General features: G+C 38.5%; 1 protein-coding gene across 1 annotated transcript in view; it reads left to right on the plus strand.

Moving 5' to 3' along the window:
• BRINP1 (BMP/retinoic acid inducible neural specific 1) overlaps positions 1 to 26,277 on the plus strand; it is a 180,207-nt gene that overhangs the window by 42,264 nt on the left and 111,666 nt on the right. The window contains exon 2 of the mRNA XM_020990601.2: positions 6,518 to 6,785. Coding sequence (XP_020846260.1) covers positions 6,568 to 6,785 — 218 coding nt within the window. The 5' untranslated portion in view covers positions 6,518 to 6,567. The remainder of the gene's footprint in view (positions 1 to 6,517; positions 6,786 to 26,277) is intronic.

Genomic DNA, 26,277 nt, shown 5'->3' on the forward strand with positions numbered 1-26,277 from the left:
CAGTAAATTCAATACATTAAAAAAAAAGCTCTAACATTATAAGCAAAGTTCCAAACCCACTCTTCATCCCATTCCTCCTGCAATTGATTGAAGATGTCCTCTCACATCTCTTCATTGGTTCCAAGTTTGTTCTTTGTAATTTTGCAATGTTATTTTTTTTTCATTTTTTAGTTGTTGTGCTTTGCATCTACATGGTTTTAGTCATTATGTGTATTGTCTTCTTGTCTCTACTTAGTTCATTTAGCATCAGTTCATGTTAAGTCTTTCCATGCTTCTCTGTATTTATCATATTAGTTGTTTCCTATAGAACAGTAATATTCCATTACATTCATTTATCACAGTTTATTTCACCATTGCCCAATTGATGGGCATCTACTTTGTTTCTATTTCTTTGCTACACCAAAAAAAATGTTACTTCTCCAGCATCTTTCAAAGATCACTGACAATGGCTTAACAATCATATCTTCCAGTTCTTTCAGTGTTTGTAGAGATAGTTCATTTGGGACCAGTAACTTGAATTCAAGGACAGCTAAATGCTGTTACTTTTTTCCTATTCACCTTAGGTATCAATTTCACATTTGCCATTTTTATTCTCCCATTTTCAATCTAAAGAGCATTCTTCCTGGTAGAGAAAATAGAAAACAAAAAACAAAAAACAAAAAATTAATCAACTCTACTTTCTCTGTCATAAGTTATTATTGTTCTATGTGCCCTGAGAAATGATCTTATCCCTTCTTTCTGTCTCTCTGTCTGTCTTTCTACTTGCCTGCATGTCTGCTTATCTGTCTATCCATCCATCCATCCATCCATCCATCCATCCATCCATCCATCCATCCATCCATCTGTGTATCTATGTATCTATCTGTCTATCTATTTATCTAATGTTACATAACGTTTAGCTTTTTTTGAGCTTTGAAATACAGGAAATAGTCTTGATGTGTCTCCTCATGCCATTGTTGTGATCTTTTATTACCTTCCATCCACTTTTATTATCTCCTACCTGTTTTTCTTCTCAAATATAAGTTGACTGGAGAGTTCACTGTGCATTTATATTGTTGTGTGTACACACCACCCCCTTCCCTTCTTCATTAGAACCCTTTTTCTTCATTTCAGAATTTTGTTTTTGAGAGCTCATCCCTCTTGACGTGACTTTTCTTTATAAAATTTCAGTTCTCAGTTAGTCAATCAACTACTTATCCTTTCTCTGAACCCTCTGAAATTTCCTTTCCCCAAAACTAGGGTACATACTACTATTACTTCTGTAATGATAATAATGATAATAATAATAACAACAACAACAATTTAGTATTTATATGGTGCTTAATATGTGTCAGGTCCTGTGCTAAGAACTTTTAAAAAATATTATCTTATTTAATCTTCGCAATAAGCTGGGGGGGGTATGTGCTGCTATTATCTCCATTTCATAGGTGAGGAAACTGAGGCAACCAGAGGTTAATTGACTTGCCTAAAGACATACAGCTAGTAAATGTCTAGGCCTTAATTTCAACTCATGTCTTCCTGATTCTAGGCCCAGTGCTCTATTCATTGCATGACTTAGCTGGCTCTAGCCATATGAGACTATGGCTGGCTTTCTGTCATTCTTAGAATGACATATTATCTGATGAAATAGCCATTTCTTTAAACCATACAGACCATCATGACACTTCAAAGAATATGAAAGTTGAAACATCCATTAAGCCTGATTCATAATTGAAAAGGAACCTCCCAATAGCATACACCCACCAAAATGTCATCTAGAGTTCACTTAAAGAACTCCAAGGAGGATGTAGCCACATCCTAAAGCAGTCAGTTCCATACCAGGATAGCTCTAACTGCTAGGAAGATTTTCTTTAGACCTCTTTGCAGTTTCTACCTGCCTGCCTGTCTGCTTATCTGTCTATCCATCCATCCATCCATCCATCTGTGTATCTATGTATCTATCTATGTTCCTAAGTCTCTCCTTTTGAGTCAAATAGAGCAAATCTACTCCATCTTCCACAAAAATATCTTCTGAATGTTTGAAGATAGGTATCACGTCCCCTATGAACCTATTCTTTTCCAGGTTAATCATATTTCGTTACTTCTATCAATTTTACTGTGGCATGGACTAATTCTGCTTGTCCTCCTTGATATTGTCTTTTTTATTTATGACCTTTCTAAAATGTGGTGACTAGAACTGAATACTGTAGTCCACATGTGGTCCAACCAGGGCAGATCACAGTGGGACAAAATGTTCTTTATTCCTTAGAATCTATTCCTTGCAATATCTCCTAATATTGTATTTGCTTTTTGGCTACCACTTCTTATTGCTGACTCAAATTGAATCTGAAGTTCACTATAACCTCCAGATCTTTTTCAGATAAACTACTGCCCAGTCATGCTTCCCACATCTTGTGTTTGTGAAATATTGTTTTGTTTTGTTTTGTTTTGTTTTTTGTCCAAACACTTAACACTTAGTTTATAGTGAACCTTTTTACATCTTATTTTATAAGATTCAGCCTCATATCTTAGCCTCTCAAGATATTGTTTGGATCTTGATTCTGCTGTCCAGGTGACTAGTTAACCTACCTTACTTTGTGTGTCATCTGAAAATGTATTGAATATGCCTTTGTTCCTTTTCTGCAAATCATTGATAAAAATATTCAACAGCATAGATCTAATTACAGATCACTAAAATTTTACCCTGGTGGCCTCTGTCCAAGGTCATTGATTCATAGATGTAATTCTGGAAAAGATCTTAGGGGCTATGTAGTCTGACCCTTTCATTTTGCAAATGAGGAAACTGACCTACAGAGGTTAAGAAACTTGCCCAAGTTCAGACAGGTAGTAAACCTTAGAGGCAGTACTTGAACTTAGGTCCTCTACTTGGCTACACAGCCAGTGAGAGATTGCTTCATTGAGCTTAGTCCAACTCCAGTTGTACTATCAGACCACATCTCTCTATCTTTATCATTAGAATAACAGGAAACTTCATCAAATGCCTCATTAACATAGGCAAAGTACATCAAGAATAGTAGAACAAGGCACAAAGCATTGACTATGGAATCAGAGGATTCTATCCTTGGAGGACTCACTTATTCATGCTTATTAGCTGTGAGATGTTGAAAAAGTTGCTTAATCTTTCTGGGCCTCAGTTTCCTCTTCTGTAGAATTAAAAAAAAAGATTTAACACATGCCATTGAAGGCCCCTTCCAACTACTGATCAATAATATAACTTTTAGATTTAGAAATGTTGCCCCCCCCAAAATAAGAATGTGATTTTTTTTCATTCAACAAGCAGTTATAAAGAACCTACTATGTGTCACAAATTGTACTAAACATTTGGCAAAGAAAACAGTGAAACAATTGCCTCCCTCAAAGAGTGTATGTATAAATAGATACATGTAAATATAGATATTAAAAATAGGTACCAATTTTTATGTGTGTGTTTCGGTGGGGGAAGCACTAGTAGCCTGGGGATCAAGAAAGACCTCATGTAAAAAGTGCTGAATGAGTTAAATTTTGATGGTATCTTCAAGGTTAGAGTTAGATGTGAGAATGGAGTGGATTGCAAGAATGAGGGACAGCCAGTACAAAGGCACACAAACAGGATTTGGAGTGTTCTCTATGAGGAACAATAAAAAGGTATGTCCATTGCTTTGGGGCACTACTTCTAACTTGAAACAGCCCACCTCTTTCTTTCCACTTATGTCCTTAATGATTTTTAATGGCACTTCTTGCACAACAGTCATTTGTAATAATATGCTGCATCTAGCTAATCCAATTTGTATTGTTTTTATTGCTCTTTAGGTCATTAGAAATTGTGAATTTTCCAAGATTACAGTTTTCCATGATTTAGTTCCCAATATCCTCACCAGGATGGTGTTAAAAAGATGAGTTTTTGAAACAGGAAGTACCTTAGGGCCATTGAAACCCCTGAACAATTTTCACCATGTTTTCTAGCAGAGAGCCTTGGGCAGAGAAAATGTTTTTTGTTTAGCTGAATTAGTGCCACAGAGAATAATATCACTTTTGAAAAAAGTGATCATGTTCTCAATTTGTTCATCTGTTAAATTAAGGTTAAATTAAGGAACTTCTAGCTAATGGCTTAAACTGATGGTGGGTAGGATTTTAAACAGTGATGGGTTAGTGCAAAAGACACTGAAATCCAAGGAAACTTTTCAATAGTCCTCAAACACTGCATAAAAAATATTGCACATTTGCCTATGGTAACATTGCTTCTGTCCCAAAGAAATGTTAATTTTCATTTTGAAATTAATTTCTTCTCAATCTTAAAATTTTTAAATTTTATTATGTCCGAAACCCTAATATTCTACCTTACATTCTAACAATTTATACTCTCAAGTCCTTTTCAGCACTGACCTATGGTCCTATAATTCTATGACTGATGTGTCATACACTTCTCCTTCCCCTTCCTTCATGCATGCATACACTTCTGGGTCATAGCCACATATAGACATTTCTCCACCAACACCCACACTGAAATACTTTTCAGTACTGTACATGGCTTGACACTTCCTTAAATACATGAAATGATCTGGATTCTGTCATTTTGTAAATACCTTCATTATCAAAGCCTTCACATGGAGACATGCAGACATGACATGTACACAGCATCCATCTGCCTCATCACCCATGAAAGATAGTTCACGTTGGAGCTACCTACAAGAATCTCAGGATTATCTTTATTCAACCCAGTTCTAGCTCAGGTGAGCTCTAGTAAACTGCTTTGGCAGTTTGGAAACTGAATTGCTAAGGTTCTGTGCACTATGAAGCCTACTTGGAGTAGTCTCTAAACAACATTTCAGAATCTAGTTTCTTTTTTTTTTCTATTTCCCCACCCCATTCCTAACTATGTCTCATTTTTCAATACTTGGAATTAGAATTTACATTGAAAAGTGAATTTCTCTAGCAAACCATAAAAAGCAGTTGAGCCTGGTGATATAAAGGTAGGATGGGGATGGATTCCAATTAAGCAGGAAAGACAAATCCCCAATTTATTCCCCTCCTCTTAGGCAGGGCTCCTCCTGCTATTGGGGGAAAAAAAGAACCATTTTATTACTAACAATAATTCACATGCCTATATCATGTTGCAGACCACAGAAACACTTTCCTTACAAAATCCAAGTTACAGAAGGGGAAATTGAGGCTTAGAAAGATTTAGAGGTTTGCCCATAGCTACTGTCTTGAGAAGAGGCAGAGATGGAAGTGGACCTGATTTCTTTTTACAGTGTTCAATCTTCTCCCCACTGTCTCTCTTAAAAGCCTGTTTCTCTCTTCTCTTCTCTTCCCTCTGTAATGACTTCAAACACAAATATTAATCTATCTTAAGAAAATAAATCCCTAGCACTCAAGCTGAAGGGAGGTGGGGAACAGAAAGGAAAATCTGCTAAAGACCTAAGACCCTGGTGTTGATGAGAATTTCTCCAGAGTTATAGCTAGGCCATCTTGTCCATCACCCTCATTTTATAGTTGAGGAAACTGATTCTCAGAGAGGGAACATGAACAAGGGTGGGGAACCTGCAGCCTCAAGGCCACATGTGGCCCTCTAGGTGCTCAAGTGTGGCCTTTCGACTGAGTCCAAGTTTTACAGAGCAAATCCTTTTATTAAGGGGGATTTGTCCTGTGAAATTTAGATTCAGTCAAAGGGCTGCACTTGAGGATCTATAGGGCCACATGTGTCCTTGAGGCTGCAAGTTCCCCACCCCAGTATAATGGATAGCTATCTAGCCTTGGAGTCATTAAGATGTCTTGAGTGCACGTCCAGTCTCTGACAAACACTGAGTACATGATCCTTGGCCAGTCATGTAACCTCTCAGTGGTCTAGGAAATACTTAAAGTTTGTTGCCTGAAGAATAGTTGACCCATCTGAACTGGTAGAATGCATTTCCTTACAAATAATGAACATCAGTATAACAATTAAAAAAAAAAGATTCCTCGATATGGGAAGTAGAACCAAGATTAGAACCCACTGGTTCCTGATGATAGGATATTGCCAATACTATTCTGTTGCCTCTCATGCTTCCTTTGCCAACTACCCACTTTCTCTCCAATCCTCTCCCCTCCCCCTAGGATAATAACAGAATCTATCAGTTAACAAGAATTAATTAAACACTTACTATTTGCCAGGCATTGAAAAAAGAGCTGCATGTCTCAGAGAACCAGTGTGCATTTAGGATTGAGGAAAAGTCAGTTCTTCTTTCTGGGCCCCAAATTCCCTATATATAAAATGGGAGAATCCTCTGATATCTTTTCTGGTTTTAATATACTATTTTATATCCTAAATTTTAATCTCTTAGGTCTATTCCAGTTTGAACACCCTTGAACACTCTTTTCTAACATTCTATGATCTCAGGTTTCTTCCAGGGAAAGGACCTTCTAATACTCTATAATTATTTGGATAATTTGGATGCTCAGTGTATCTTTTCCTCCATATTAACCATTATTCTCCTCTCTCCTTCTTCTTCCTCTTTCTCCCAACCTCTTCTTTCTATCACTCCCCTCCTTTTCTCCACAGGACTCCACAGAATGGAGCAAGAATGAAAGGAATAAGGCAGACAGAAAAGCATGAACTGGAGGTTTGTTGAGTTCATCTACTTCCTGTTTATATGGGACCATATAACAGTGCAGCCCTCCCACCAGGAAACAGCTGTTACCGACCAACATGTCTCCAAGGAATTTGATTGGCTTATTTCAGACAGGGGACCTTTCCATCACTCCCGGAGCTACCTATCCTTTGTGGAAAGACACCGTCAAGGATTTACAACCCGATATAAAATATACAGGTATGTCCTGCGCTGAGCTGGCTTCTAGTGAGTCCTTGCTTTCAGTTGCTGGTCTGCTCGAGTGGGCCAAACTTTGCCTCAGGTATTGTTTTAGGAAGGGAGCCCCAAGCAAAGTCATCACAGACCTTCCACAGAATGGAAATCATGTTCAGCTTTTTGGCTCAGCAGGAAGAAGCAGCTTTAAGACACCAGATGTTGTACTTGGCAAGTATTCACAGGCACCTGAATTCAGGCAGAAAGCAGTCCACACACTGATAAACAAGTTGGGATAATCAATAGATATAATAATAGTTCCCATTTCTATAGCACTTGAAGGTTTGTAAAACACTCGGTCAACAACAGCCCAGGGAAATAGATGCTGCAAGGACAATGCTCCCCATTTTATAGATGAGAAAACAGATTTTGAGAAGGAAGAAGATACTTGCCTATGGTCACAGTGGGTCATTGGTAGATCTGGGATTCAATCCTTCATCTTCTCATTCCAGGCCAGAAATTAGACAGGGATAGTAAGAATATGAGTAAAGGGAAACAAACAAACAAACAAACAACATGGTATGGAAGTAGGCGAGAGGTAGGAAAATTCAGTGCCTAGAGGGCACTGACAGGAAAAATGATTGGTCAGTGGTCGCACAGCTAATATGTGTCAGTGGCAAGGCTTGAACCCAGACTCTGCTGACTCCAATTCTACCCTTCTATAAACTATACTAAACAGCCTCTCTTCTAAAATATTTATAAGGTAAAAATATTCTTTATCTTAGCCAATATTTAAGTTCCTCCACAGCCTACCTTCCACTTACCTTTGCAGTTTTATTAGTTTTGTTCACATGCATTAATTCTAGACTCTGGCCAAACTAGACTGCTAATATTTCCCAATCTCACCTGTCTGTCTATCTCTGTCTCTATCTCTCTCTGTCTTTCTCTGTCTCTGTCTCTCTCTCTCTCTCTCTCTCTCTCTCTCTCTCTCTCTCTCTCTCTCTCTCTCTCTCTCTCTCTCTTTCTGCCTCTCATCTTCAAGAATCTGGTCAATTTTGTTGCCCATGTATATATTATTCTCTTTCGTCTCCAACTGTGAAGTCCTTACGTCCTTCAGGGTCAGATTTAGCACTCACCTCCTCCATGAAGTCTTTCCTATTTCTACCTACATGAAAATGATCTCTCTCCTTGTTTTCCTAGAGCACATTATTTGGAACTTTCCTTTGCCCCTATCATACTACCCTTTATATTATGCTTATGTATAGACTGTAGTCTGCTTATTTGACTCTAAACCCCTTGAAGGCAGGAACTATGTCCCCTTTGTATAACCAACACCCAACCAATACTTAATTGCATTACCAGCATAGAGAGTAGTGTCTTGCACAAGGAGTAGGTGCTTAATGTTTCTTAAATTGATTTCAGTCCCAAACCAATATACCTTTTGTATCCTCAAAATCCTCTCCCTAAAAATAGACTCCCCATAGAACATCATTATATTGAGAGATATGCATATGTAAGGAAAACACAGAGGCTTTTGACAAGAGAATGACAGTATCAGTAAGGTATGCTGAGTGTGAGGGCTACACTGAAGCCCAAACATTGGAATCTGGAGTAAATGAAGAAAAAGTGAATGTGTGGCATATCACATAGCTAGTTGGGATTTGCTAAACCCATGCACATTAATAGGAATGCTTTGATTGAAAGTATAATGTAATGTCCATATGCTCTAACTAGTAGTTTATATATACATGTGCCCTCTATTAAATATACCTTATTATATGTGAAGTCCCCATCTAAGCCAAGTTTCTAGAGGAATTTGGTATTTTCTCTACAAAAAGGATAGTGCTGAGTTCAAATGTGGCTTCAGATACTTACTAGCTGTGTGAACCTGGGCAAGTCACTTAACCCCAGGTGCCTAAAGAAATAATAAAAAAAGATAATGAATTAAAATTTGTTCTCTTCAAATATGTGAAAAAGTTACACATGGAAGAGGGTTATTCTGTCCAAATTCAGAGGGACCTTTCAGTAGAAGTTATAGGGAGGTATGTCTTGGCTAAATATGGGGAAAATGATCATTCCTAATAGTTTTAACTGTTCCACAAAGAAATGGATTGTGTTGATAGATAGTGAGCTCCCTGTCACTAGATTAATGATAGACTTTTGAACCCCCAGTACCCTGTAATATGTAAGCTGGACAATATTACTGTAGAGAAGATTCATCCGTCCTGCTAGGATTTGGCCCTTTCAACTACAGAATTCTATGGGTCAATTAATAGATGTGGTAATATTGTTTGTCATAATGAAGGCAGCTTGGTATAGGGGAAAGTGTTGGTCCTAGAGTTAAAGGACCTGGATTCAAATCTTGGTTGTGTCGCTTACTGCATGTGTGTTGTCCAACAAGTCCTTTCCCTTCTCTGGTTCTCAGCTTCCTCCTCCATAAAAACAAGAGGGTCAGACTAGATAATCTCCAGGACCCCTTCTGGCTCTGAGATTATGTGATTATATAATCTTTATAAAAAAAAATATCTATATCTATCTATCTATCTATATATATATATATATATATATATATACACACACATATTATATGTGTGTGTGTGTGTGTATGTGTGTGTGTGTTTGTGTATGTGTGTATTCTTTTCTGGGAGTGATTACCTTCTCTTAGAGCGTGTCCACGAATGAAATTAAGATGATATATCTTGACCCGTGTGAGCTAGGCAAACCTCCATTTCCTCTTCAAAACCTATACTCCCGAGTCTCACTAAAGAGCATGATTGGTCCCAAGAAAATCTAGATAGAAAACTGTGGATGGTCCTGTGCCCTTCCATCCTCACGGTTAGAGAAAGTATGGGAAGAACAGTGGTCACCAGATGGCAGCTTGGGAGTGATAGCATGGTACATAGTGGGAGACACCTGGCGACACAAACATGAAAGCTGGTCTGCATTTCCCTGTGGACCGGGAGGTATGGACCCCACTTTAGCTTACAGAGTCTTCAGGCAGGTATCCAGAGCCATCATCTCATCCATGAATAAAGCTGAGCAAACAACAACATTCTTACATGGACATGGTCATCAGAACCGTAATAAATTGGCAATTTTTCCCTCTAACAATACCCGGCTTTGTTGAAATCCTGTAGCGAACTGGCTGATGATTTCCCTCGGTGTCTTGCTGTGAGGTAACATGGACATAGCACATTAGAAGTGTGTCATTTGCATTGCAGACCTGCAGAGATAAAGCCACTGCCGGAGTCGAGATGCACCATAAAGCCTGACTATCAAGAGCATCCCGAGCAATTGTTTCTGCAACACCCAATTCCCCAGTCCTGCCCACTGCTGGTTCTCCAGCTCTCGAGCATCAGGCCCATTAGGCGGAAGCAACTATACCCAACTCTCAGTCTGCCTGAACTAGGCCCAGAGGAATGCTGGGAGTTTCAGGAAGGGGCTGAGGACCAGACAGATCTCTTCCTTCTGCATAATCAGAGTAATATCCATGGCTCATGCATATGCAGAGGCTGACTCTCTCTAGCTCTCTTTTTCTTCTTACTGAGTCACTGTGGGAAGGGAGAGAGAGAAGGAAACAATGCCAAGAACTGAAATGAGAACCTTTTAAATTAAAATCCCAGCATCCCATTCTGCTGCATGTTGCTTCATAGAGGGATAATCATAGTAATAACCGCACATCTCTGAAACTCAGGGTGTACATAGTGAGCAGAAGCCTGCTGTCCCACCAGAGGGTTATGTCCTCATTTTGAAGGGATGAGGTCCATGGGAAATGTAACACTTCTTTGGCTTGGAAGGAGAGTATATATTCACTTCATAGGAAGGAGAAGACCCTTACTCGCTTTCACATTCCACTTATGCTTTCCACTGATGGGTGTTTCTGTTAGGTCATTTCTATTTTACAAGAGTTAGGAGTCATCTACCTTCTTTCAAGGTGAGCCTTTTCAGAGTGCTTAGAGCTGGATTAGGTCTTAGAGATCAGATAGTCTTTCTCCTTCCTGACATTTTACAGATGAGGAAACTGAGGACTAGAGAGTAAGCTCACTTGTCTAAGGTCACACATTTGGCAGAGTCAGACTTGGACCTGAGTCTTCTGATTATAAACTGTGTATTTTCATCTGAAACACACATCTATCTTAAACAACATAATAAACTTTAATGCACTATATAAATGTAAATAATCAGTTTTTTTGTTTCTGTTAAGAAAGACAATGAAGTAGAAAGAAACTTTAGAATATGTAATGTTAGAGCAGGAGGGCATTGTGGAACTTGGAATGTCAAACAAAACAAACCACATAGAATTTTAGGGCTGGAAGGGACCTTAAGACATAAAATATTAAAGGTAGGAAATACTTTAGAACCAGAATATTAGAATATAGAACACAAGGAATATTAGAGCTGCACAGGGATTTAGCACATAGGCTATTAGATCATGGAATTTTAGCAACCTCTGAGATTATCTATCCTAGTGCCTTTATTTTATATATAAGGAAACTGATGCCTATGAGAGGGGGCATTTATAAAATACTTACTATTTCTGAGGCACTGTGCTAAGCACTTTAAAGTTATTATCTCATTTGATTTTCACAATAATCCTTTGAAATAGTTGCTATTATTAGCCCTAATTTATAGTTGGGGAAACTGAGGCAAACAGAAATGAAGTGTCTAGCTTAGGGGCACACAGCTAATTTCTGAGGCTGGATTTGAACTCAGGCCTCCTTGACTCCAGACACAATTCTCTCCCTCCCTCCCTCCTCTCCTCTATCCATTGAGAAGGCAAGCAATATAATATCAATTACATGTGCAAAATCAGAGAAAACATATTTCCATATTAACCGTGTAGCAAAATCAAAATAAATAAATAAATAAAGCCAAAACCAAAAACAATAAAAATCACGAAAGATAAAGAAAGTGAGAAAAATCTGTTTCAATTAGCACTCAGATTGTGTGCATTCTACTATGTCGTGCTACCATACTTGTTCCTGAAAAGTTGTTTGCAAATCAAATCTCTGTAAATCTAGTCTGCTTTTCCTACTATCTTACGTGCATCAAAGAGATGTTCCAACTTCATTTCTGACCTGATTTTTAATTGATTCTTAATGTTTTGGTTTTCCAATTTCTCTGACTACTGGATTCTCTAAGCAATTATTTAAATGGACCAGGGGGAGAAAACTTGATATTTAAATGTAGTCATTTTGTATTATAAACAGTCATCATTATGTTGATATGCTTCTCAGATTCTGAAACCTGAATATTTCTGTAAGGGGGACAGAGGTGATAAGTTTTGTATAGTCCTACTATGTGTCAGGTACTGTGCTAAGTATTTTTAATGAATATTCTCTTGTTTGATCCTCACAAGGACACTTGCAAGGTAGATGCTTTTATTTTCCTTGTTTTACTGTTGAGGAAACTGAGGCAAACAAAAGTTAAGACACAGCTAGGAGGTGTCTGAAGTTGGATTTTAACTTAGGCCTTCCTGACTCAGGACTAGAATTCTATCCACTGAGCTACCAGCTGCCTCAAAGCTTTTTCCTATAATCTACAGTCTTGTGATGGAGGTATTGAAAGTATTCTTATCCCCATTTTATGGATGAGTCACCTAAAGCTGAGTGGTGAAGTGATTTGCCCAAAGTTGTATGGCTAATAAGTGAGTAAGTGGATGAATCAGGATCCAGGATCCTAAGGTTTAGAGTTAAAGAGGACCATAAAGATCTAGTCTAGAGATTTGACTGCAAATCTAAAATGTAGCAAAGTAACAAAGCCAGGATTCAAACCCAAGCGTTCTGACTCTAGAAGGCATACTATTTCAAACTCTCTATTCCAGAATCTGTCCTTTACAAGGGGTTCAGGATGTTCTGGGTCCTTTTCTGTGTTCAGTTATTTTTCAGTTGTGTTTTCCTCTTTGTGACCCTTTTTGCGGTTTTCTTGGCAAATATTTTGGAGCAGTTTGGTATTTACTTCTCCGGTTCATTTTACAGATGATGATACTGAGGCAAACAGGGTTAAGTGACTTGCCCAGGGTCACATAGCTAGTAAGTGTCTGAGACCGGATTTGAACTCAGGAAGTCTACTTGAGTCCAGGCCCAGCACTCTGTCCACTGTGTCACCTAGGTGGGGACTAGGAGACTTTTATTTCATGCCTCTACATCCAACCCCGGACTGAAGGGAAGAACGATGAGCTTCCAGCCATTGCTGTGGAAGACCTAATGTTCTCATGCTTTCAATCAAGCTAGAGATTAAAACTGGAAGCATTCCCTCCCCTTTTGCTACCCCACCCTCCTTTTTTTCTTTTTCCTTTATTTCATGAACATTGCCATAGCTGCCTCTTGGATTTTAAAAATTCATTTCCGTTTTGGGGGAATTATTTTGTGTGACTGTCACTTCCAATAACACGTGCAATCAAGTTCTCCCTTGTAACAAATAGAAACAGTTAAATAAAACAAACCTGCACATTAACTGTGTCTGAGAGCATAGGTAGGATTCCATTTCCATAGCTCGCTGCCTCTTTGTTAGGAGGGAATTGTGTTTCATCCTCAGTCTTTTGGAGTCAAGATTGCATATTATATTAGTCTGAATTTGATGTCTTGTAATAGTGGTTTCCTTTGTGTTATTGTGGTCATTGTGATATTGCTTTCTTTCCCTCTGCCTCTATTAATACAAAACTCATTATGAATCTTGTATTCGTATACATTTTATCTTATTGGGTTTATTTAATTTATTTATTTTTTTAAAGATTCAGTTCAATTAAATGCATTTCAATGAACACAAATCTGTTTTTGCTCCCTTGCCTCTCCCCCCCTCACAATCGGGAGAAACAACAACAACAACAAAAATAACAACAACATCATACAAATATACATAGTCAAGCAAAACCAATCCCCTTGTTGTCCACATCCAAATGTATATATTATCAATGGTGCGCTAGCAAATGTTTAACAACTGGCTCTCCAGACAGAAAAAAAAGTATGCACAATGACCTTTTAAGTTTAATTTGCATAATTAGCATTTTCTCCAGCACATTTTAAAGGCCAGAAGATCAACAAAACAACATATCAATCCTTGATTTGTGTAATTTACTGATTTCTAGCATAGAAATGCTCGAATTGAAAATTTAACAATTGTCCTAAGGGACAGTATGAACTGGCTGCAGCACGCCCCTGGCTCTTTTTCTGTATCTTGAGTCCATTACCTGTGTGTCAAGAGGTGGGTAGCATGCTTTATCAATGGATACTCTAGAATCTTGGTTGCTTTTTATCTCTTACTTCTCATTCAAGCTTGCCTTAATTGTTCATTTCAATTATTTAACTTAGTGGGACTGAATAAGGCCCACACATTTATATTTGCCCTGGGCCTTGTAGAATCCATTTTTGGCCCTGATTGGAGAGGCAGAATTATATGCCAGAACACTGAACTGGGAGACAAAAACCTCAGATTTACCATGTTATGCCCCTAACTTCCTGTATGGCCTTAGACAAGGAACTTAAATTCTTTGAGCCTCAGTTTTCTAATCTGTTAAAATGAGAAGGTTGGACTAGCTAAGTGTTATTTCCAGCTCTAAGATTCTGTGTTCTGTAATTTTAACATTCTGTTATTTTAGATCCTAATATTCTCCTTTCAAAATGTCCTTCTGCCTTTAATATTCTGTGTTCTCCATTTAGTTGTCTGACTCTCTAATTGGCCATGCTTCTGTAGATCTTTGTATTTCCATCCAAGACCATTACTCTAGCCTAATGTCCTGCATATATAAGGCAAAGGCAGCCTTCTTCATGAAACTCTTTACTCTTTCTTAGGTCTAACTTCACCTGAAGGCTTATGCTTGAGAAGAATGGGAGATTTGGTTTCCTGTATTTTGTGTTACTCAACTATTTCTTTTGTTTTTCTTCTGATTCTTAATTTTGAAAATTCCCCTCAATGTGCAGGAGATGACAACTTCGGCACCAAAGGCAGAACCATGAATAGCCAAAGACTTTAAAATGCAGCAGGAGGTGTTTGTATTGGACCTAAAATAGATACTATTTTTTAAAAAAAGCACAGAAATGGTGTTCAGTAGTGTAAGAGGTCATATAAGTCACATCAAAGGTTTAGCCATTCCTTTGTGATTGTAGGAGCTTAGTCTAAATGACCTCCAGAGAGCCTGTTCAACCCTGTTTTTAATAAATATCATAATAGAAGGTCTCTATATGTCTTCCATTATCTGGTGTTTGATTGAATCATATGCATTTTCCACTTTGTGTAGATCTAGCTATGGAGAGCTTGCTGGCAAGTGGGTGGGTGTGCTGTGGATCATGATTTCTGTAGGACGACCATCTCTGCTGCAGAGAGGGTGTGTGGGTGAGTCTGCTCATGGTTTGTGAAGATCTCTAAATTTGGGAACACCTGTCTCTTTTCCATCAGGCCTTTGGGAAGGAAATCCTCCCTCTTCTTTAAAACTCTAGAGATGAAAGGCTCATTAAATAAGGGTTGCCCGCCCCTCATTCCTGCAGGGTCCATATTAAGATTCAAGACAAGGCTATGAGAAATAGCATGTCAGTTCAGACATTGCTGGTCCTTATTGTTTGGGAGATACTTGCCAATCATGAGGGCTAGTGAGAGAGGGAGGAAGCTGTGAGCATGATGATGCTGACACTTCCTTCTTATAACAGTAAGCAGCAGGGAGACTATCAGGATTAGCAGGTATGCTGAAGAAGAGACTTTTCCTTATTGAATCTATAAACTTTGAACTTAGAGAGGAGAATCCTTGAAATGCAGGAGGTACATTCTGTATAACTTGGAAGGAGACATGTACTAACAGGAGGTAGTATTAAAAAGAATTATAATTCTAGGGTTGTAGAGCTGTAAGGCACTGTAGGCCACAGTACATAGGATGTTAGAGCTGGAAGGGCCTCAGGGATGGAGTTTGAGAACAGAAATTGTTAGAGATGAAACTGAGGCCCAGAGAGTATGAATGACTCTTCTCAAATCATATAACAATTTAGTGACAGAACTAGGGCTGGAACTGAGGTCTACTGTCTTCTGTGTTTGTTACTATGGAACATCTAGCTGGATGCTACTAGTCTCCCTCTTTTTGTCCCTTGGAATAGTCTAGGTGGTCCATGTGGATATCAGTATCTCTTCTTAGAGAAGACAGTGGTTCTGGAGGAGAGTAGAGGAAGGTCCAAGTGAGAGAAAGAGCAATGAAGAGGTTTCTGATTTCATACATCTGTATAGCATCACTTCTTTAGCCTGAGGGGCATTCAAACTTTCAATGCTTATTGATTTATGCACCCAACCCACGTACTCTAATTTGCAAGTGTCTCATTCATTAATCAGCCCAGGTGAGAGCAGCAGTCTGCAGTGTCTGGTCTTTCAGTTCACTCCTCGACATAAGATATCAGGTTGACTTTGATCTCTGAAGCCCTTAGAGAGGCTGGGGTCCTCTGGGACTGTTTTCACCCGAGTGCCATCACAGCAATCAGCATCATTTCAGGAGTGCTGACTTTTGCTTGGCTCAGAGGGTAGCTTCCTGTTTCATTCAGGGCCAGCATGGGGGAAGACAAGGCCCTTGAACACTCGTGCTAGCCTATACTTGATTGACAGGGCACAATTGCGTGTGGTATGTCAAGCTCTCCATGAGCCTTACATTACATCCTGCACCTGGGAGACAACGCAGGTGGCTGAAGGAAGAAAAAGATGATATGAATGGTGCTGTGACCCGGATGATGTTACCCTTTCTGATGATATGAACTCCTGGAGAGCAGGATATATACTGACCATCCAGACACTAAGTTTGAATTCCCTCCAGGATTCTGATAGAAGATTGCGCTTGAGACATAATAATGGCCTGAGGATGGCTTGATTTCAGAATATTATTTTAGGATAACAGTGAATGGTAGCTGTTATATTGGACAAAGGGTAAAATATAAACCTATTCTATCTACTAGATGTTAGAATGAATATGTGAGGACAGTTGACCCAGACGAATTGACCGATGAAAGGATATGTTGTACTGCAACATAATGACTTCAATATACTTTTGATTTATACAAATGCACTGAGAATGAGCCCTCAGTATATTCAACTGCAATCAGGAAAGCACGGATACACAGGGTTTTGTCCTGACATTCGGACTGTGAGAGTTGTGTAGTGGAAAGAAGCTCAGAATTAGATTGGGAAGACCTGAGTTTGAGTCTTGTTTCTGCCAAGAACATTCTGTGTAACCATGGGCCCTCTTGGTTTTCTGATCTGTAAGATGGAGATAATGACCTATCTCAAGGTTTTGAGGAAGGTACTTTATAACTTATCAAGTGCTATACAAATGGGAGCTATTATTATTACTTGGATCTCCAACACAGTTCAGCATAATAAGAAGGGTATTATGAGGGTGAAATAAGGGCAGAAAAAGAAGGGCAAAGAAAGTACAGAGATATGTGGTACTGTGACAGTCAGTTAGTCAACTAGCACTTATTAAAAACTTACTGTGTGCCAAGCACTTTGCTAGGCACTGGGAGTACAGATACAAGTAGAAAGAAAGACATTTCCTGTCCTTAAGAGCTTCTATTCTAATTAATGGATAGGAGAGAGACAGAGAGAGACAGAGAGAGAGAGAGAGAGAGAGAGAGAGAGAGAGAGAGAGAGAGAGAGAGAGAGAGAGCGCACTGGATTTGGAGTCAGTAAAACCTGAGTTCAAATTCTGCCTTTAGAGATTACTAGCTGTGCAATCCTGGGCAAATCATTTAAACTAAGTCCCAGTTTCATCATCTATAAAATGACAGGATGAACTAGAAGGCCATTAAGATCCATTCCAGCTCTAATTTTATGCTTAGGATTTTGTAAAAGACACAGTACCAATTATAAGCAATATCCTTGATGCAAAAACAATCTCAACTAACAGGACTGTCACATCCAGGCATTTGAATAATGCTACTTCATGGCATTTGCCAGTTTTCAAAATCATTCCTCTCAAAACAGCTCTGTGAGATAGGAGGTAAAAACAATATTGTCCATTTTGTAAAGGAGGAAATTGAGGCACAAAGTGGTAAAATGATTTGCCGACACAACTACCAGGTGGCAGGGCCAGAAGTTAAAGTCACATCTTCTAGTCCTCAGTGACACCCTATTTCTTAAGTGGACTGAAGTGAATCATAGGGTTACAACTATGAAGATAGACATGGCCTCCTAGGCTACCTGGTATAACTACCTCATTTCACAAATGTGGAAACCTAGACATAAGCAAACTAGACAGCTTGCTTAAAGTCATGTAAGTAGTAAGTATTAGAAGCTGGATTTGAACTCAGGTCTTCTGATTCTATAGCTTTAATTCTTTTACATTGTATGATATAGGAACCACATAGCACAAGCCTCATGGATTGATGGAACAAAGTTAAAATGTGCTGGCCATCTGATTGTTCCTGTTACTTAACCTAAATATATGTTTTCTAAGACTTATGAGTTAGGATGAAAAGAAGAACATCAATTCAATAGGCATTCATTCTCATGAACCAGAAGGAAATTGAAATTTCCTTTGCATCCAATCTCTGTCAAGTTTGACATTTTACAAAATCAATGGCAAAAAAAAAAAATTATACCTGAGGGGATTATGATTTTGACCAGTTGTGAGTTACTAAGGACAACCAATGTTCTGGAAGGGAAGGTGAATTTTGCATCCTGGTATTACTCCTCTTTATGAGTTCTAGTTGTTCAGACTTTTCATATTCTGTTTCTGCATATTTATTATTCCTGGTACCAGAAAGGTGCTCAGTCATCTAGAGGTGGGGATTGGGTTAGTGCTGGTTGAAGCATCATTTAAAAAAAAAAAAGGGAAAAATGTTCTGTGGGCATTGCTTCTTTCCAAGGCAAACATCTCATGTATCTATTTATGCAGAACTCAGAATCCTAAAAAATTTAGTCACTAAAATTAAAAAAGACAAAACCATCACCAGCACTGACCTTGGAATCTGAAGATAATTTAGCTTTCATCTGTTCTTTTGATCTCCCAGGGAAAGCTATTTTTTTTTTCAGAATCATTTTGCTCAAATATTCTTTTCCTGTAAATTTGTATAAATTGCTATTCCAAGGTGGATATTATAGTCATTGGATTGTAGAACAGGATGGAAATCTGAATTTTCCTCTGGGCCAATTCCTTTATCTTGTGGAGAAATATCTCCACCTAAAATCTATACAACATGATGCAGTGGAAAATATGTTCAATTAGAGATGAAGAAACTTCAGCTCTAGTCCTGGTTCTCCCACAAATTGGTTGTGTTACCTTTGAAAAGTCATTTTCCTTCTCTGTGGTTCTCTTTTCTCATCTGTAAAATGAGGTCAGACTTGTTGATCTCTTAAGGTGCCTTCCAGGTCTAACTTTCTATATTTCTATGATTCTTTCCAGTTCTCGTGCACTATGATTTTATGCTTTACCTGTAACCATCCAGAAGGCATCAGTGAATGTTCTATTACTACCCCTACCCTTTTGGTCAATTTCATTTCTTTTTGGACCCCAAATGTGGCCATTGTTAGGGTCTTGGACTCTTATTTAAGATATAACTTTGAGCTGACTTTAGCCAGTTTACTCAGCCTCTCTGAGCCTGTCCCATTGCCTTGTGAAAAAAAAAAAGGACGTAATCAAATGCACTTCTAATTTCACTGGCCCTTGAAAAACTTTGATCTCTGTAAAATGTCACTAATTAAGTAAAAAAGATCCTTAATGCTAATTTCACACAATTTGCATAATAACTGCATTATTGTTGTTTTAAGGCTTAAAGAACTCAGGAAAAACTGAACTTGGTTTCCTGACATTAAGACCCCCGATCCAGATATATCACAGTATAAAAGACAATTTTTTGTCCTGAGCTATTTTTTCCATCTGACTTGGCTCTTTCTCCTGCTTCTGGGCTCAAATAGATGGTACTATATGCTTTGCCAATAACCTTGACCCTTGTCTTCTTGAAGGCAGCTAAGATTTAGTCTACAAGGTCCTCAGAATTTTTTCCCACATAAACAAGAAACTCTGCTTTGCCTGCAACCTTACCTGACCTTGGAGGGAGCAAAGGCTTTCACCCTCAATAGTTTTCCTAAAATAGGTATCTTGTAGTGGTAGCTTAAAGAAAGAAAAAAAAAAGGAAGAAAGAAGGGGAAAAAAATCCCAGCACGTTTTAGCATAAGGGATTCTTTTGTTCTGGTTTAAATGGAAGGAGGATGGTGGGAAGGTACATGATGGTACCTTTTATGTCTTTCTATTTCTGGCTCCCCTATAATTCTCTTCCTTTTGGGGGAAACTATTCTTTAGCTGAGAACCACCCACTTGCTTCTGGGATACAGGGCCACCTCAAAGACATTCATAGACGTCTCAATTGCTTCCTCATATTCCTTTCACTGGGCACTAGGTTGTCAACAGAAACTTGAGAGTATGCCTCTAAAAGGAATAGGTAGGTGAAGTCAGGCTTTGATCCACATCTCCCGAGTAGGTGTAGGAAGCCCTCAGCCTACATTTGTTGAATGGTCCCCGGGAAAATAGCCAAGTTTTGATGGTGGGGGATTCATTAGATGGTACTGAGATGTGACTCTTACTCTGAGGAGGACAATAAGGTCATATAATCAGTATTGTTGTAATCAGAAGACCATCAGATTAACAATTTAAAGAAAAAAACAATCTGGATTCGAGCCCTGGCTCTAGTAATTAATAGTTGTGTGTCCTTAGGCAGATCATTTCATTTTTCTTGGCCTCAGTTTCCTAATTTTTAAAATGAGAAGATTGAACTTGATAGCCTATAAAGTTCCTTTCAGTAATAACATTCTGTGATATTAAAATTCAAAATCATCACGAAATGGTTTTAGGATCCTGTATTGCAAGAGATACTGGTGGCTATTCAATCACAGGCCTGAATTTTGGAGGTAGGGTGAGGGCATTAGATATTTGGAAAAGCCATGTCCTCAAAATCAGAAGATCTAGGCTCAAGTCCTCTGCCACCTTCCATCTATATGACTTCGGATAAATTGCTTAATAGTGCTGTCTCAGTCTCCTCAACTATAAAAAGAAAATAGTAATACCAAGCCTACCTATTTCCCTGGGTCCTAGTGAGATGCAAATAAGAGAATTATAGTTATCCAAACTTCTGCAGCACTTTGAGGTTCACAAGTGAACACAGGGATATCCTCACAGGGTTGTATTACTATGTGACAGGTAAGGTAAGTAGTGCAAGTATTATAATCCCCACAGAGAGAGAGAGATGAGGACATTGAGGCTCAGAGATATATAACCCTCGTCAAAGCCATAATCTTGCTAAGATAAGGTTTCCCATCTTTAAAATAGACCTGCTTGTATTATTTTATTTTCTTTTAACATTTTTCTTGAGATCATTTTTTTATATTACCTTCATTTCCAAATATATACTTCTTCCTTTCTTTACTGAACAAGTTATCCTACAAGGCTGCTTTAAATAAAGTGCCTTATAAAAGTACTATGTAAATTCAGACTGCTATTATTGGTGTTACTACAGCTATTATTGCTAACCTTGATAATATATTGTGCTTTTAAAATATTTTTATTAATGCCTTTTGTTGCATGTTACATTTGCTGAATATACCTCTCCTTTCTCCATTACACAATGAGCCATGCCTTGAAATGTTGGGGGCGGGGGGAGTGTGTATGGGAGAGAGACAGAGAGAGAGGGAGGGAGAGAGGGAGCAGACATGGCATAAAGAAGAACCCTATCTGCTGCAGTCTTTTACTATACAACTATGGAGCCAAGCACGAACGTGGAAATAACTGGAAAAACATAATATAGTGCAGAGTTTTTTAACTGTGGTTGTTGTTGTTGTTGTTGTTGTATGGATGAATGGGTACATAGATGGATGGATAACTTGGATCCTTTTGGAAATTTGATGAAGCCTATAAACCAGATAGGAATACAAAGGAAATCAATTATATTGAAATCCATTTATCAAAATATTAAAAACAAGCTCACAGATCTCAGGTTGAGAATCCCTAGTATAGTAGAAGAAATTCCAGCTTTGGATGCAAAAACCCTGGATTCAAGTCCTGGCTCTGCTATCTTTGTGACCTTGAGAAGTCACTTAAGCTCTTGGGCCTCAGTTTCCTCTTCTGTACAATAAGAGGGTTCTACTGGATGATCTGTAAGTTCCTTTCTAGCTGTGAATCGCATGATGATGTGACTTGCCCCAAGTCTCATGGCTGTTGTTAGATCCAGAGCTCAAACCCATGTTGCCTGCCTCCCACGTCAGTGGACAACTACCTCTCAAATGTATATGAAAGTGCTTTGCAAACTGAAAAGTGCTCTCTAAATACAAGTGGTTATTCTAGACTTTCTCTGGGCATTGCTGTGGGTGAAAAACAAAGGCTACATGAGAGAATGCTTTTCTCCAGGGAGCAGTTCATACCCAAACTGAAGAGGAGGTCAAATTCCAAGGAGCTGCAGGTTATCTTTCTCACATTTGGCCTCAGAGAGTCTTACACTGACATAATCATTCACAGTGAATTATTTAGGGGATGCTACAGTGAGGTTGGAGTTATTTGTCCTGGTTAAATGAATCCCATCAGGCGAGAAGGAAGCAGTGGAGGTGGGGATAGGCAGAGAGAGGGCTTCTATGTAAATTGCTCAGTGCACTTATATATCCTCCAACCTCCCATGACATGGCAATGTAATATAAACTACACAAAATCCTAAGCCTTGTCAGTCTACCCACAACTCTCTCAGAGGCTGCAGAGAAAAGAAATACTTTGATTTTTTTCTTAGGATTCAATGCCCTAGAAGGATTTGGAGTCTTAGGATCTGGGTTCAAATCCCAACCCTGCTTCTTTCTTCCTAGGTGACCTTGGACACATCACTTTCCCTCTTTATCTTCAATTTTGTCATATGAAATTGAGAACATCAGACTAGAATTTATTCCACTAGATAATCTCTAAGGTGCCATCTAGCTCTATATGATGACACCTATAGAACCCTCATATCTCCTGGTACATTTATAAGATCATAGATTTAAAACTGCAAGGGGCCTCAGAGGTCACTGAGTACCACTATCTCATTTTATAGGCAAAGAAACTCAAGCTCAGAGAAACCAAATTACTTAGCCAACGTGAAATAACTAATGAACATCTCATATGAGGTTTGAAGTCAGGTCTTCATCATTCCAAGCACTCTATCTGTTATATTAAACACTGCTTCATTTTCTGTCTCTTTATTTGTTTCTCTCCACACACACACACACACACACACATATATATATATATATATATATATATATATATATATATATGTATATATATGTATATATGTATATATGTATATAGATAAAGAAAACACAAAGATATGTATATATGTATTTATACTTTAAAAGATCTGAAATATCCTCTGTCCTTATGTCAGCATTTCCTCCACACATCATCAAATTGTCATGTGGTGTGGTCATGGACAAAACAATCCATTACCTGGTGACTATCCTTTCACTTAACTCAGATAAACCGGCCAGTGAATGGGTGATGGGCACACATTTCATAGCCAGACATAACCTTTGAGAGCAAAGCATTATCTCTGTGTCACAGGGAGGAATCTGAGGACTTTGAGAAAGAGAAAAAGAGAGACAGACAGAAAGACAGATAGACAGACAGACAGACAGACACACACACACAGACATAAAGAGACACAGGCAGAGAGACACAGACAGAGACACAGAGAGAAACAGAAAATAGAGACAGAGAGACACACAGAAACAGAGACAGAGAGACAGAGATAAAGAAAAAGAAAGATGGAGACAAGGAGACAGAGATAAGGAAAGTCAGAAAGACAAATAGAATCATAGAGAGAAAAAAAAATCAAATAAAGATACACAGAAAGAAAGACACACAAAGACAGAAAAGACCAGAGAGCCAGAGAGGGAGAGAAAAACACAGAGATCCAGAGACAGAGAACGAATGTTTGTAGTGAATATTTCTCTACTTCTATATAGAGTTTTCAGGTTACTTTTAGAGAGTAGGGAATAAAAGACCATAGATATGATCCTTTTCTGAGTGAGAATAACTACAGAATTTGATTCTCTGCCCTGATATATTTAGGATGCTTTTCCAGAAGTGGTCCCTTGAAATATGGTATGTTTGATGATAGAAGAATCCTTAAGGGGAGACACAAACCACCATGTGAATTATTTAAAACTAATGTGGCCTAAACTCTAGAGGCTGGAGTAAGGAAAAATCTAGTACAGAATCCTGGGAAAGTAGGATAGATGAATCAAATGAGTGTGATAAGTCTTTGGTAGCTTATACTTCTCTGCACCTTTGATTTTCTCCAGGCTTACCTGAGTATGAGGAAGTTGATAATAAAATTATAGACTCCTACTTCTCAATTATGCACTGATTCTTTTTCTCTTTTTCTCTACCATTCTTCCTTTTGCCTTTGGATCTTCTCCAAGTCACACCACATCAGGTCAGAAGAAGATCTTGTCTTGGCTCAGCCACTAACATGGTGGATGGCCATAGTTAAGTCACTTAACCTCCCTGGGTCTCACTTAGCCCATATGTAAAATAAAAGGAGTAAGCCTCTTCTAGTACTCATATTCTCTATTCTCCCATCTCTTCCAACTGTAGCATTCTATACTTTCTGTTCTTATAGTCAAGGGTCTACAGTCCTTTCTAGCTCTGGCTCCATATTCTAATATTCAATGCTCCAAGGTCCCTTCCATCTCTAACATTCTGTGTCCTATAAGTATCTTTCAAGTAAAACACTCTTTGTTTGTGTTTAACATTCTATCTTCTCAGGTTCCTAGAACATCCCTTCGTGCATTACTTATTCCATACATAAATAGGACCTTAATAACTGCTTTTTGATGATGATCCTGCTGCTGCTGATGTGAATACTGAGAAGAGGCAGGCTCTGGATGGGCCAGGCAGTGCACACATTTCATATTGCTCTTTGCCTTTCATGCCCAGTCTGGCAGAGATACTTCTCCTCATATGGGATATTTTATTCCATTTTTAAAAGCTCTTCATTTGTCATTTGGGACAGAGAGTTGGAGCTAGTTCCAATCTGCAATCAATCAGTCCGCCTTTGCGGAAGAGCTACCAGGAAACTATTGCTCGCCCGCCTTGGGTCTTTTAGCATTGATGTAAACATTCAGACATCACTTATACATTCTGAATGAGAAGGGGGAAAGAGAGAACGATGGAGGGTGACAGAAACAGGCAAAGTCAGAGACAGAGAACCAGAGAATGAGGCAGAGGGACTGAAAAGGAAAGAGAGGGATAGAGAGAGAAAAAGAGAAGGGGAAGACAGAGACAAAAGCAGGAAAATAAACTGACAGAGATAGAGACAAAAACAGAAATAGACTGAAACAGAGAGATGGATTAAGAGAAACAGAGACAAAGACAAAGTCATATATAAATAATCTGGCAAAGAAAGAGAGAAATAGAAAGGGGATGAAAGACAGAGACAGAAAGAGACAAAACAGAGACAGACTGACAGAGAGACACAGACTGAGAAACAGAGACAAAGACATTACAGAGATAAATTAACTGACAGAAAGAGACAGAGAGGGAAACAGAGATAGAGACAGAAATACAGAGACAAAGACACTGACAGAGATACACAGATAAACAGAAACAGAGAGATAGACTGAAAGAAATAGAAACAAAGATAGAGATAAGTAAACCGAGAGGGAGGGAGAGAAGAAAAGAGGAGAAGAAAAGGAGAGGAAGAAGGAAGGAAAAGAAAGGTAGAAGAAATGGGAAGGGGAGGGAAAGATGGGAATAAATTAAAGAGAAAGGAGAGCAAATAAAAAAAGGAGGGAGAGGAGCTAGAGCAAAATATGTCTATTTGATCATCTGACTGGCTTTGCCTTGTTATAGTAATTCCTTGAAAAAAACAAAAACAAAAAAGCAAAAAACAAACAAACAAACAGGCTGATACCAGACACAAGAAGCTCCATCTGTCCTTTGGAGGAAAGCAAAAAGGATTCTTTCAAAGAGCCCTAAAGAAAGAATGTTGCTTTTTTATTTTTAGAAGAAAAAAATAATAATAATTTTATAAGGAAAAAAACACGTTTTTCATGATGAATGGAACAATCAGACAAGAAAAAGTTACTCCTGGGGGAAAGAAGGTTAATATGTTAATTTTCGCCTATGCCATCCCATACCTACTCAAAATCCAAGTGCTTTTGTTGTTAAATCTGTGAGATAGGCAGGTAGCATTCTCTTTATATTATATTAATTGTCATTAGGACCACCACCATCATTGTCTTCATCTTTGCGTTTCTTATAACTATCTTCACTGTAACCATCACTTTCCAAAAGAAAATGATAGATTTCTGCCTAGAATTGACCTTAGAGGTCATCTGTTCTAACTCTTTCATTTAACAGGTGAGGAAATTGAAGCCCAGAGAGAGGAAGTAACCTGCCCAAGCTAGTTAGTGACAAAGCCAGAATTCAGACCTCCTAGATACTCTCTCCTTCTTTGGTTTCTGCCATGCTTCTTCCAATAGATTGTCCTTCTACTTATTGAACCACTTCTTAATAGTTTCCTTTTCTGAATAATCT

This window comes from Phascolarctos cinereus, unplaced genomic scaffold (genome assembly GCF_003287225.1).
Source record: "Phascolarctos cinereus isolate Bilbo 61053 unplaced genomic scaffold, phaCin_HiC Scaffold_2;HRSCAF=192, whole genome shotgun sequence".
In the NCBI taxonomy this organism is placed as follows: domain Eukaryota; kingdom Metazoa; phylum Chordata; class Mammalia; order Diprotodontia; family Phascolarctidae; genus Phascolarctos; species Phascolarctos cinereus.